The sequence below is a fragment of the Hakea prostrata genome, chromosome 6 (genome assembly GCF_041222555.1).
Source record: "Hakea prostrata isolate BN-2017 chromosome 6, UWA_Hpros_2, whole genome shotgun sequence".
NCBI lineage: Eukaryota > Viridiplantae > Streptophyta > Magnoliopsida > Proteales > Proteaceae > Hakea > Hakea prostrata.
Window position 1 is genome coordinate 39,517,018 of NC_142605.1, and position 14,280 is coordinate 39,531,297.

At 39.3% G+C, this 14,280-nt stretch overlaps 2 protein-coding genes across 2 annotated transcripts; both read left to right on the forward strand.

Moving 5' to 3' along the window:
* Nucleotides 1–7,365: 7,365 nt before the first annotated feature.
* LOC149014035 (uncharacterized) lies at nucleotides 7,366–11,227 on the forward strand. Its single transcript, XM_089159793.1, has 8 exons — nucleotides 7,366–7,944; nucleotides 8,219–8,363; nucleotides 8,442–8,610; nucleotides 8,841–9,111; nucleotides 9,489–9,754; nucleotides 9,842–10,057; nucleotides 10,479–10,587; nucleotides 10,694–11,227. The coding sequence occupies exons 1-8, from the start codon at nucleotides 7,794–7,796 to the stop codon at nucleotides 10,747–10,749; spliced, it is 1,383 nt and encodes a 460-aa protein (XP_089015919.1). The 5' UTR covers nucleotides 7,366–7,793; the 3' UTR covers nucleotides 10,750–11,227.
* A 1,040-nt stretch (nucleotides 11,228–12,267) lies between these two features.
* On the forward strand, nucleotides 12,268–13,444 carry LOC149014036 (early nodulin-like protein 8). Its single transcript, XM_089159348.1, has 2 exons — nucleotides 12,268–12,502; nucleotides 12,659–13,444. Exons 1-2 carry the CDS (start codon nucleotides 12,310–12,312, stop codon nucleotides 13,048–13,050), a joined length of 585 nt encoding a protein of 194 aa, XP_089015474.1. The 5' UTR covers nucleotides 12,268–12,309; the 3' UTR covers nucleotides 13,051–13,444.
* The last annotated feature ends 836 nt before the right edge of the window (nucleotides 13,445–14,280 follow it).

The following is a 14,280-nucleotide window of genomic DNA, read 5'->3' on the forward strand; positions in this document are numbered from 1 at the left end:
TATCGTTGAATCTAAATCTGGAATTTGTTTTGGTATATGATGACCATTTTCTGGATAACATTATAGTTCAGGCTGCCATGTTGCCCTTCCTTGTGGTCAAACTTAGTGCCTATCTAGAGATACAGTCATCTTGTCATACCAGAAATTCTTTTACCAGTTCGAGTATCAATCTTTATGTGACAGTAATCTTACTTGTTCTAGTTGTGAAGCATATGCCTGATATCCAAAATAAGAGTAATCATAAATTGCAATGGAGTTCACTATCCTTTTTCCTGAGTAGCTATATATGTTTGATTTTCAACTCTTCATCTGCAACCACAAACTAGATAAGTTGTGTTTTGTTTTTTCCTTCACTTTTTCTTCTTTTCTTCAAAGGGAAATATAAAGATCAGAGGTTCTCAGTGATTGAAAAGATCAGCGGAGCAACCTTGCAGGTTTGAAATTCCAACTGAATCAAGGACCAAAATCTTTCTCTAGGAAGGTGGCAGTTCTCTGTTTTGTCAAGTTCGAAGGCGGACCAAAGACACAATCTTTTTCATTTTTGGTCAAAACCAAAGAAACAATCTCATGCTGGAAAAAGAAAGAACCAAATTTAGGGGTTAAAAGGATTGAGAATTAGGTGTGAAGAAGAGGGAGAGGAGTTTCCAGGAATGTAGATTCAGGGAAGTCGGTGGGACATTTCCAGGCTTACTATGTTTGTAGAAACAAAACTGAATTGGTTAATTGATCTAGATTTCGAATCAGCATTATTGCCTCCTTAGCCTGACCCAACAGTCAGTATTTTGTATTTTGTTCTTTTACACTCTTCACCGTTTTAGGGAAGAAAACTCGATGGTCCACTTGTCTCTCAGAGTCTTCTTTAATTGGAACTGGCCTAAAAGGGATGCATTATGTAATATCCGTTTTTTCCTAAATGTTTTGGGGTTTCTTTTTAGAAGTGTAGCTGGTCCCACGTAGACTAAAAATTTGCTAACCTAAGTCAGTTTAGCCAAACCTTAGATTTTTACAGTAAAATGTTCCCTTTTTTTTTTAGTGACCAAGGACCCGTTTGATAAATCATTGAAAAGTAGTTTTTGGTATTTCTTGTTTTGAAAAGCAGAAAAATTGACTGAGAACCATTTGATAAAACCGTGTTTTGTTTCGTATGATAACATTATTGATAACATTATTTGTGCAACATAAGTTGAAATTTATGAAAATCTTGACTTCTTGAAACACTTTTAGGGCTACATCTATCTTTTTCTCGAAGCGTATGAGTTGGGTTGGGTTTAAGTGAGATAGTTATTTTGTCGTAGCACAGTTAGGTACGAATTAGAGGTTTAAGTGAGATAGTTTTAAAATGAGTATTTATGAAATTTGATACTTTAAACGTAAAAAATGACAAATTTCATAAATTTTATACTACCAAAAACATTATTATGGTGTTCCTCAGTATTTTTTATAACCTCAAACCAGAAACACTTGCTAAGTTAAAGGTCCTAATACTCCCGAGCATTGTATCACATCAGTCAATGTATTTTAGTGCATTTCAATGGAGATACGATGTCGAAATGTCTCTCCATGAAATTCCTAGATCGAGAGTGTCCAATACTGGATACAGACGATCGCATTAAAATCACCTCTGATCGTATCATAGGATATTTTAAACCTCGATCCCAATAGTATTAATCTCAGTCGATACCAATCCAATCGATTCTGTTAACAGATTTGCCAATGATTTTGATTTGCCCTTTCTTCTTCTTTTTCCATATTTTCCCCCTCTATTTTGCTTTAATTCTAGTGGTATTACATTACATGTAATTGCCCCCAGAAACTAGGATCTACCCTCGGTAACATCGAATAGCTAATCCTACGGAACCGTTGATTTAGGATTAAGGACCGATTAAAACTGATTATTTGTTATTTAGTAGCTAGAAAAAACATAAAATGGCCTAATCAAGGAGTTTCTGACCAAGTGGTCCAAGTCCTAATTGGCAATTCGAACACTTGCTTCCATGCGCGGCTGCGCCAGAGAGAACGGGGACAGCAGAGTGCTGATATCAGCGAGAGCTTATTTCTTTGGTTTTGGAGTGACAGAGAGAGACTGCTAAATCAAGCATGGCAATCGGCTCCTGCAAATTTTCTACTCTCTTTGCTCCCCATGGAGCCTTCCCTACTTCTCGAACTTTGGATCCTGCGAAAACCCTAACAAAGCTCCTCTCATTCAACGGAAGAGCTTTCCCCGCAGCTGCAATACCACGTTCTCAACTGTTCCTTCATTCGTCACCATCAATCCCACTCCAACCTACAAACCCTAAATCGAACCTTAAACTGCTCGGTCGCAGGCCATTTGCCACAACCTCCGATCTCTCCTCCACAGGAATTCTCAGCACTGCACCCAAAACTCTCAAATCCCGACTCGCCGATGGCGATACCCTCTATGGTCTATTCCTTCTCAGCTTCTCCCCAACCATCGCCGAGATAGCGGGGTTTGCAGGGTACGACTTCGTGGTGGTGGACATGGAGCACGGCCCCGGTGGAATCTCCGATGCTCTCCCTTGCCTCCACGCTCTGGCTTCCACAGGCACTCCGGCGATCCTCCGGCTGCCAGAATCGTCGGCAATGTGGGCCAAGAAGGCCCTGGATCTGGGACCCCAAGGAATCATGTTCCCCATGATCGAGGGAGCAAAATCGGCGAAGAAAGCGGTTTCGTACTGTCGATTTCCGCCGGCTGGGGAAAGAGGATCGGCGCACACGGTTGTGAGAGCGTCCAAGTACGGCATCGATCCGAGCTATCTGAGCAACTACGAAGAGGAGCTTCTAATAATGTGCCAGGTAGAATCGGAGGGAGGCGTGAAGAATATCGAGGAAATCGCTGCCGTGGACGGAGTGGATTGTATCCAAATGGGTCCATTGGATCTGAGTGCGAGCTTAGGGTACCTGTGGGATCCAGGGAACAAGAAAGTGAGGGAAGTGATGGGTAAGGTGGAGAAGGCGGTGTTGGGACTGGGGTCGCGGGCGGCAAAGAAAGAGAAAGGAGGAGGTGCGTTCTTGGCCGGGTTCGCTATGCCGCATGATAGCCCCGACGATATGAGGCGGCGTGGGTATCACATGATATCAGGTGCGGTGGATGTGGGGATTTTCCGGAGCGCCGCCGTGGAGGATGTCAGTAGATTTAGGCTGGGTTCCATGAAGGGCTCTGATAACGACGATGATGGTGATGGCCGGCAGAAGAAGGTGGATGGTGATGGTAAGGAGTACTGGAGTGAGTGAGTGAGTGAGTAAGTAAGTAATTTAAATCCCAGTATCAAAATGGATAGATTGTGTGTGTTTTTGGTTAACCATTTGGCACTTTTTCTTCAGCTTTATAAAATGCTTTCTTTCATGGCTCTGTGATTCATTCTCATTCCATTCATTTGGTCGATTTAAGGAGTTGTTTCATCAGGGGAGGACCAGAAACAGGAACAGAGAGCGCGCGCGAGGCGAAATAGAAATCGTCTGTAGAAACTTTCTTGAAATTTCTACTAGTATTAGTTTCAATTTTTCGAACAATTAGGGTGCAAAAATCATACCTAACATCCTCAAGAGTGAGCTGGAAACGCAGAAGCTCTGATTTGTTTTTATCATGCACTGTAGCCTCTATTATATGCATATTAGTTGGGAATTAGACCTCTTTCATTTGCATCTGGTTACAATTGGATTCCTTAATCCTCATGCTAATATCTCCCAAACAAAAATTAGTTGGCTAGCATCATTTAAGATAATTTTTTCTGTTTCTCTTGAATTACGTCCAAATTAGTATGGATGGATCTACCCTTGACGCTCAGTGTTATCCCATGTGGCTGGCTCATCATCCAGATTTGTATGTTATCTTTGAAGCCAGTTGTTTGTTGATGTTTGAAATCTTTCACAAGTTTACAGTGAACAGTCGAGATGATGAATGGTTGCTATCACTGCTAACTGGTTCTCACGGGTTCTTCAGTTCTCGAGGTCTCGTTTCAGCATATTTCCTCTTTTTTGCCCCCAAAACCCAAAGAGAAAAGGACTTAAAAATGACATAGGGACCATAGAATGAATGATGCTATACACTCCAATATTCTTATTTCTTCCTTGCTTTATGTCAACATTTCCTCTCTTACACCATAGCTTGAAGGTATTTGGGAAGTGCTGTTACTTGGTGGTTTCTCTCACGATTCCTGGTTTTCACCGCCTCATCGTATCTTTTTCTTATTAAATTTTCTTTTTTTTTAAAATAAAATTTACTGTTTAAATGATTGGATTTAGGCAAATCTTTATCTTAAAAATAAACCCTATGAGAAGTTGGTGGTCTTGGATTAAAAAGACTTCATTTCGATTTTTTTTTTTTAATACTTAAAAAGTAGTTTTTAAGTTGTTAATAAAAAAACATTTTTAATTTAAAATTAAGAAGAATAAGACAAGGAATAATTATATTAGAGTTGGTTTGGGAGTGCTGCGTCCAAAATCTGCTTAGTCCTTAGATTACTAGACAATGACTTGCAAAACAATCGTCAGATGTGGCCCAACTATGGGGTCGGGAGTCCACTTTCGATGGCTAAGTTAATTAATGAACTGATCACAAAGGCTCTGGCTAATTGCAGAGCTAAAGTATGAATACGATTATTGGGAATACGATTCAGTTACCTTCTCCATACGTAGGTTTTGATTTATATAGAGTTTACCTTCTAATTCCGTCCGTTGAATCGGTTCGAGCCTTCTTCTGGTGGCCGTCAGATCTTGACGGTTAGACCGTTAGTGGGGCGATGGATAACTTCCCTTGATCACACGATTTGGACACTAAAGGTGTGGTGGTTATCCAAGTTGGCACGATCGATTTGCTCTTTTGAGTGCTGATAACCGTCTCTTTGACAAGTTATCCATCCCGATAATCTCGGACCGGCGCTTACCTGTTGATTGTGTTAGGTTTCTTCCTTAGCACGCTATCTTCAAACCCAGTTTATATGAACTTAGGTCGGTTGGTTCGTCCTCGACTGGGGTTGAGGGTTGAACCAAGGACGGACCCGGTTCAACGATATTTTTCCCGTATCAGGGAGTAATTTGATAAACGTTATGAAAAAAGTCAATTAAGATGGCACAGTCATGTCAATGAGAACTTTAAATGTATTTATATGGAGAAGTGATTTAATCTAAATTGAACGAATTGAAAGAAGTAAAGAACTAAGGCAGATTTAATATAGTCATAGAAAAAATGGTGAGATAGGTTATTTAGATTTTATTAAAATAAGAAAGCAAGCAAGAAAAAAAAAAAAAAAAAAAAACCGCATCGCATATGTTATATTCCGATTCCAATTTTCTTATATATGAAAAATGCCTTTGAACCAAAAAAAAAATGTTATTTTTGCTATATTTTGACAATGGCTTGTGGTCATCATCATGGTAAAAACATCAATATATACCAACTTAAATGAAGTTTGTTATTTTTTCACTAAGGTCTCCCTCTTCATGTGACTTCCATCAATGGTTGGACAAAAAACATAATCTGTCCTTCCTCACATCGTCTTTGTAATAATCATGTTCTTTTAACTTCTTCAACTAAAATCATAGCACTTTTTTTAATGGGTTGTTCTTACATTTCTCTTTAATGTGAATATATCCCCTAAAACAACCATGTCGTCGATTTTGTTAATTTGTTATTGATTTGACAACTTCAAACTTACTCAAGCAAATTTCATTATTTTCTTCATCCTTAGTTGTTCTACACTTCCATCGTAGCTGCAACAAATGGCTTCTTAATATGATATTCTTTTAATTGTCAGATATTTTACTTTATACATTAATATATAATAGTACAATAATCTTATCGAAATTTTCTCATGAACTTTTAAGTATTTTAGTCATCCAACATCTTCCCACTAGGAAGACAGAGCATGCATCGGATTCATCCTGAGGAACTCAAGTGGAACTTGTATCTGGGCGGCATCAATTGCTTGTTCGAGTTCTAGTATCTTCACAGGGGAAGCGGTGGCTCTAAGGGAGGCGATGCTCTGGGTGAAGGAGAAAGCTATTTCTTCGATCTTCTTTGAATGTGACTCATAAGTTCTGGTGCATGGTATCATGGATCATAGTCTCCCCTGCCAAACGGAAGCTATGTGTGTGGTAGAGGATATTCGAGCTTTTCTTTCTTTAGAAACAAATTGGGTAGTAAATCACATTTCTAGATGGGCCAACACTGTGGCTGACAATCTAGCTAGGAAGACCCAGTCCATGGCAAGTAGGACTGTGTGGGCTAATTCCACTCCTTGGCTTATTGAAGCTTGTAATCAAGATGTTTTGGGCTTTTATTGCCCCTCTTTCAATTAAATCGGTGTTTACCAAAATAAAAAATAAAAATTTAAAAAAAATCCTCCCACTACTTTTTGATGAAATATAATTCTCTGTCATCATCAATTTCAATGTTTGGTTGTATATATGTTAACGAGAATGTGACTGAACCAACCGGCAAAAAAAGAAAGAAAGAGAGGCATGAGTTAATTTGCTAGTATTAAATCAGTTGATGATCATCCCAGAACCAGACTATACCATAATATATTTCAACTATGACATTCAAGACCTACCTATGAACTAGCTCATGTTTGACTCGCTAGGTAGACGAGTTCGACTTCAATGTTGTGTAATAGTCAAAGCAAACAAATTCGACTTCAGTGTTATGCAATTAATGTGCACCATTATATTGCAAACAGTCGAGATCGAGACCGTTCGTTTCTCATTAGTGTGAAAATATACTTTTTAGAAATGGACGGTTCCGAGATTTCGACTTCAATCGTTGCACAACACCCTAGCAATTTCCTAGGCAGACAAAAGACTTGCATTTTTTTCTATATTTTTTATTAAAGTATTTCATGTTTTCCATGAAATTTATGAAGATTTGACCCGCAATTTGTTCTTAGAATTTGGCTACTTATTAATTAATCATCTTACCTCTATAGAACATGATGTTAGTCTTAATAACTATGGTTGGAATTATGGTTATTATTTATAGTAACAATTATATATATTATGATCAAAGATATTTCGAAGATTTTTTTTACTTTTATCACTTTTTTCAATGCTTCTAATTCTGGGATTAGTTAATGGTTGAAATTTGATCCAATGGGGTGAATATATTTGAATCGTATTTGAACCGGGAGGTCCGGTACGCTGACATTGACTTGAGTAATTTATCGTTTTGCGGAGATTCCTGAAAGCGCGTTTGGTAACGGGCCCGAGAAACCTTCTAGTGGGGTCAGGTCAGTTAAATCTAAATCTGGTTTTTTCTTCTCACCGTCAAACACTAATTGCATTATTTTAACGTCAATCGGCTTTCCGACGTGCGACCCTGAAAGGATGAGAACCGATGAAGAGATGAACCATCCATGAAGTCCACCGCCACCAACACCACCACCACCGTACTAAGGAGTGGGTCCCAATTCTCATAGATAAAATTGATCATCCAAAACGATCACATCACGGGATTCAATTCAACAACCCATATCTGACTGCGTTCCTTCGTTTTGATCCGAAGAATAATAAGGAGAGTGGTTATTTCTCCTACACCGACAGACAGAGATACACACACTAGACTCTCTCTCTCTCTCTTCACCCAGCTCCTCCTCCCTTCCAATTCCCAATATATTATATTATATAATATAATGTCGTAGTTCCATTTCCACAGAGGAGTAGTAGAACCAGACTTGCATAAGTATTACTAATTACTTGTTCGCTGTTCTCAGAGTTCATTTGGTTTTCCTCTTTCTGGGACTTTCTCGCGAGCGGAGCAGATCCGGGTCTCTGGAGAAATGGAGATGTTTTACTATCTTGTTTTCGGTGCCCTTGCGATGGTTGTTGGCTCCCTCGAGTTCAGCAAGAACAACAAAGATCGCATCAATACCTCATCTGCTTTTAATTCATTCAAGAACAATTACCTCGTCGTCTACTCCTTGATGATGGGTAAGCCAGATCTTTTTTGCCCATTACAGTTTCTTATTATCAACTCTATTTAAATTTCAGAAAAACAACTTGGAGGAGTCATTATTACCATTGTTATCATAAGGTTGGATCCAGTATCTCTTTGACACTGTGTACTCAAAGTGATACTCGGATTTTAATTTGCTCCTTGAAATTGGCCGCTCTCTAGTTAGTTATTAATGAAGATCTACTATCCGAGGAGTTTTGTCCATTGGTTTTCCTTCTACTGACTCTTCATGGTTCCTGCGGCAAATAGCTGGGGATTGGTTGCAGGGTCCATATGTCTACTACCTCTACAGTACGTATGGGTTTGGGAAGGGGGAAATCGGTCGGCTCTTCATTGCTGGTTTTGGATCCTCGATGTTGTTTGGCACTATTGTTGGGTCTTTGGCGGATAAACAGTAAGATTTCTTTCTCCGAACTAACTACTCGATCAAATTGATTTGCTGGGTCCTCATACCTTCTTGTAACATGTACAGGGGTCGGAAGAGAGCATGTGTTACCTACTGCATAACTTACATTCTGAGTTGCATCACCAAGCATTCTCCTGATTACAGAGTTCTCATGGTGGGCCGTGTATTAGGTGGAATTGCCACTTCCCTTCTGTTTTCAGCTTTTGAATCATGGCTCGTTGCAGAGCACAATAAGGTGAGGCATTTGTGATTTCTTCCTCCAATTTTGTAAATATGCAATAAAATTTTCGTCTATTAGATGCTTGATAATTGAAGGATTCCATGAATCAGTCAAGGTGCACAACATATGGTCAGTCTGTGCACTTAGTTTTCGTGGTGCGGTCAGTTTGTTCATTTTCTTTAGGTGTTCTATACTGTTTTCTTCAGATGCTTACCATGTTCTTCTTCTTCTTTTTTTCAATCCAGAGGGGCTTTGAGCAACAGTGGCTGTCCCTTACATTCTCTAAGGCAATATTTCTTGGCAATGGTCTCATTGCTATTGTGGCTGGGTTGCTTGGCAATGTCCTTGCTGACACTCTTGGCTTTGGGCCAGTTGCTCCTTTTGATGCTGCAGCCTGCTTTCTTGCAATTGGCATGGCCATTATATTGTCAACTTGGAGTGAGAATTTTGGGGATCCTTCAGAGAGCAAGGATTTGCTTACCCAGTTCAAGGGTGCTGCTGCAGCCATTGCTTCTGGTAAGTCCTCTCTCTTTGAAGCTTGTGTATCCCTTGTTCTTCTTTGAAAAAAGACATAGCATTTGGATACTTAATAGGACTGTCTTAAGGATGGACTATATACTTCAATAGATTAATTTCTGTTTGATGGGTTGTACTTGGGAGTTTTTGGGGCTGACGAGAGGCAAGTCATACTCCGTAGGTTTGCTATGGCAAAAAAAAATCCCATGGAGTGGTCATCAATCAAGTTATTTTTTAAGTTTACTTAGAATTGGTAAGGGGTTGAGTGGGGTCGAAGGGAGATTTAGTAACTTGGTTTATATTCTTCTCTTGAGAGATCTCTTTTTCAACATGTATTTAATTTGGTTCATTGTAATTTTCGTGTCATGTGGAATTAGATGAGAAGATCGCATTACTTGGTGCAATACAGTCACTGTTTGAAGGTTCCATGTATACCTTTGTGTTTCTATGGACTCCTGCTTTGAGCCCAAATGATGAGGAGATACCTCATGGTTTCATTTTTGCAACATTCATGTTGGCTTCAATGTTGGGAAGCTCCGTCGCATCTCGGCTCATGGCTCGACCATCCCTCAAAGTTGAGAGCTACATGCAGATTGTTTTTATGATTTCAGCCTTCACCTTCCTGATTCCTGTTCTTGCAAATGTACGTATGACCTGATTTCTTCATCTAAAACTTGTGACACTTTATGTTGTTTCAGTATGATCTGATGTCACTCTCACCTGCCTACAGTTCTTTGTACCACCCTCCACAATCAAAGGTGGCAGCATATCGTTTGCAGGTTGCATTCTTGTCTTTGGCTTCTGTACCTTTGAGTCCTGCGTTGGGATATTCTGGCCATCAATCATGAAAATGAGGTCCCAATATATTCCGGAAGAGGCTCGAAGCACCATCATGAACTTCTTTCGTATTCCTCTCAACATTTTTGTGTGTGTTGTGTTGTACAATGTGAGTAGCTTAATGGCTTTACTGCTTTTGCTGTTTTTGACTTGCTATGAATTCTTCAATCTAAAATTAATTAGTGGGGAAGGGGGAGATAAAAGTTTCAGAGAGAAAAGGAGCTGTATTCCCCCATATGGATTTAGAAGCCTTTCAAGGATCTTCGGGGATGCTCATCTTGCTTACACCACACCTGGTTGCCATGGCAAACCAAGTTCTTCTTTCTATATTTTGGTATAAAGGGTCGATCCTGTGAGATGCTGCCCTATTGTATGCAGCCTTGTTTGCTACCATGGCAATCATCTGTCTCCCTTTCCCCTCTTGTACACACACAGACCCACACACACAACATATTGGGAGAAGGGAGATGTCTGCATCATAGAACTGTCACTTTCATCAATTGCTGAATCAAATTTTGCTTTGTGTGAAGGTTAATGCATTTCCTATCACCGTCATGTTTGGCATGTGCTCGATATTCCTTTTCATGGCAGCAGTTCTACAGAGAAGGCTCATGGTAGTTGCAGAGAGCCACAAGTCTAGTAAGTTTCCTCTTCAGAAGTTTGACAGGGTCAAATCAAATGGATAAATGTATTCATTAGTTTGTTTTTCTTCTTCTTCTCCCCCCCCCCCCCCAACCTTCTACAGAGATACAAGATTGGGATGCAAAGGAGGACATGGAGTCAGAGCCATTAAAAATATGATTGTGAGTAAGATGACAAAAGTGTCACAATATGGGGGAGAGGTTAAGGGAAAAGCCTTCTTATCCAGCTACAATGCTCTTGTTTTTGTGGCAAATTATACATATAAGACAGTGAGAAGTTATAAGATGTCGCTGTATTAAATGAGGATGGATGGATAGATTCTCTTCGCCCCCCCCCCCCTCCTTCTTTTCAAGCCAGAGATAATCTGCTGAAGAAGATCTAAACTAAAAAGAAGTATGGTGATTCTTGCAAGGCAGATGGAGCACACGATTAGATTTGTTTCGGAATTCTTCTTTCTGCAGTTACAGTGGTAGTTTTAGTATATCTCAGTGTTTTTTCCCCTCCCTTTTTTGAGTATATCTCAGTTGTAGAAGCTAGGTATTTCATTTTGTAATGTTGTCTTATCTGTTTGGACTAGCGGTTGGTAGATCAATGCAAAGATCTCTATCCATTTTATTTTTTTCCCTCCTTCAGGGGAGGGGTGTGGCTTCCTTTATTTGTTTTCCTGAAGATGCTGAAACGAGGGCTTTTGCCCTTTCTTACCAAAAAAAAAAAAAACTAGTAGAGCCCTTTAAATGCTGTGAGGTTGTGCTCAGCTTACTATAAAAGTTTTCTGGTAGTATCACTTCCAAAATTTAACATAAAATCAGGAACACTAGTAATAACATGCAACCCATTCATATATATGACTTAAGGAGAATCATCACAACAGAGACTCAACTAATTCCAAGAGAGTCTTGATTAATTCCTAGAACACCTTCACTTATCAAAAGAAAGAAAATTGATTGGATTAAGAGAGACTTGATATAGGAGAAACCTTACACTTGATCCTGTAATCTAGAGAAGGCATAATGTTATTCAATATATAGAAGAAGAAACAATTAAGGAAGTGGAATGGAGAGAAGGGATTAATTGAATTAAGAGTTTCATAAAAGTGAAGTGACTTGAGGAATTGAATGGTAAACTCTATCCCAAAAAAAGAAAAAAGATTACAAGAACTGAATGATAGATGAAACTGAATCTTAAATAGTTACTAAAAACCCATTTAAAACTAATATAAGATTTATGCTCTGGTCACACTCAGACTTGCTAACCTTCCACGAGCGGCGAGCCATGCTGATATTTGTCAGGCAGACACAACTGCGTATCCAGCTAGCCCATGTGCCTCCCTCACGGAAAATAATTGAGTTCTCAACTACAAATCCATCCATCCCCTGATCAACAGAATCGTCGAACTTCCTACCTGGCTGTAAACCAAGTTCTAACATCATCTTCTTCTATGAGGTGAAGAAATTCTAAACCAATCAAATTTGGCAACTTAAGCATAAGCCCATAATCCTCATAGACCAGAAACTTATACACTATGCCTTAATTTTACTCCTAAATTTCAAATCAGAAGAATGGGAGATAATGTATTTTCTACTAAAGAATAGGGGTATTTTGGTAACTACCGCAACTATCCTCCATCTTTTTCCCAGTTATCCCTGTCTTAAAGACTCAAACCTCATCCCTGAGAGATTTTCTGTGTTTGCTCAAACTCTGAGACTGTATGTGTGAGAGATGGCTAATTTTGGGTTTCCAAAATGCCAATTTCTCCATACAGTTCAGTTTCTTTTGCTGTTGCAAAGCAACGTTTTATGCTATCAATTCAAGGTAGGTGATTTACATGCCTGGGGGTTACCCAGTTCAGTCAATCCACAGATTTACAGCTACTGGTCCAAATACCACCTGCTTAAGGTTGGAGATTCTCTGTGTAAGTTTTCCCCTTGAGATTTTCCTCATTCTCCATTTCGATACCAGATCTGCATTGTCTCATTTCTGGTAACTGGGAATTTACATTTCTTCATATTTTGATTTGCTCTGTTTTCTACATGAGTTTTGAAAAATTCTTGATCCATTTCGGCTGCAGTGTTCCTCTACCCACCAAGTCAAGATTCGGTGATTCAGGTCACGGAGCAAGCTTTTAATTCCTGCAATCTCAAGGACCCAATCTTACACATGAAAGATGGCAATTCGTTGTTTAACATCACTTCACCGGGCAGATTCTACTTCACCAGTGGGGTACCTGGGCACTGCGAGAAATCACAGAAGCTCCAACTTTCAGTAATTTTTGCAAATGGGTCTGCACTTCCTCCTTCGTACGCTCCCTCAGCACTACCAGACACTTCACCTTCCTACCCAACCGTATTTGGGTCTATCCCCACTGCATCTTCTTCTTTACCCCTGTTGAGCATTTCGGCAACCATATTGGCTGCAATGTTCGGATCGACCATCTTTATGATTATCAGTAGCAGTATTTGAATTTGGTACTCTGATCTGGATCATCTGTTTGATCTGCTCTAGTGTCACTTTGGGATCTTCAAGACCTGGGAACAAAGAGAAGATACCAATTTGTTTTCAGGTGAAACTTATTTACCCAGATAATGATTGAAGTCATTGTTGGTATTGTTTGTAAGATGTAAAGATAATAAAGATGCATTCTTCCCAGTTACCTTACTTTCGGTAGCAGCCACCGACAACAATCCACCAATCCAAGTACCCTTGATGCCTTTAAAACCCAGTTGGATCCATTGACAACTATCGATTTCGTTGTAGGGGACTAGTAAAGAATAATGTTTCAACGATTTATAAATCTTAAAGCTATACGAATCCTTTCAACTTTTGCTGATATAGGTTAAAGCAAGAAATTAAAGGAATGTTTTTCTCTTTTAATTTTTTATTTAAAAGGTGATACAGGCACAGCTCAACAGTTTTAATAGTTTTCTTGTTTGTCACCGACACTGAATTGGAGCGGAAAAAAGGGGGGAAATCTCAATTTGCGACACTGGTCGCGTGAATAACATGTGATCCTAATAATTGGGATACCATTCTCTCTTTCCAGTTGGATATGATAGTTGTTACTTGTTTCCTTTTTTACTTTTCTTTGGGGGTGGGAAGAGTATTTTCTGCAGTTTAATTTGAATCAGAATTGGGTAATGACCAAAAGTAATTTCTTTGATCAATTCCTGCAAATGGGCTCCTTGATTGACTGGAGGGAATGCTGATTGCACCTTAAATGTCTGGGTAAGCAGCCCTAGATCTTGCTCCGAGCCCTTCATCAACCAATCGAACTCCATTCGATTGAGTTCGATTACCAAGAGATATCCACCTTTTCAATCGGGATTTTAATTTACGATTTGATGAAATCATATGCCAGTTCTACTCATTCTGGTAAATCCTAAACATTGAGAAACCTGAAATTCTTTTTTCTTTTTACGCCCAAAACATCAAAGAATCCTGAAAGGCTGAAACTATTAACAGACCCTGCATTTGTTGTTGTGCATTCATGTGAACAATTCCAGCTTTCTGCTTCTTGGGCTTATCCTCTCAAGAAGACGGTAAATCTGCATTTATTTTTAGCCTTTATGTTGCATGACTTGCATCAAATGGGTCAACCAACTTCGTTACCAAGGACAACCATCACCAGATAACAATGATAACTAGGTAAATAGGGATTGGCTTTGACACTTGCTTTAGCAGCTGTAGAAAAAC

Coding starts and splice junctions, on each gene's coding strand:
- LOC149014036 (XM_089159348.1), top strand. CDS start 12,310: ATGGCTAATTTTGGGTTTCCAAAATGCCAATTTCTCCATACAGTTCAG. Junction 12,503..12,658: donor TAAGGTTGGAGATTCTCTGT/GTAAGTTTTCCC, acceptor TTTCGGCTGCAG/TGTTCCTCTACCCACCAAGT.
- LOC149014035 (XM_089159793.1), top strand. CDS start 7,794: ATGGAGATGTTTTACTATCTTGTTTTCGGTGCCCTTGCGATGGTTGTT. Junction 9,755..9,841: donor TGATTCCTGTTCTTGCAAAT/GTACGTATGACC, acceptor ACCTGCCTACAG/TTCTTTGTACCACCCTCCAC. Junction 10,588..10,693: donor TGCAGAGAGCCACAAGTCTA/GTAAGTTTCCTC, acceptor AACCTTCTACAG/AGATACAAGATTGGGATGCA.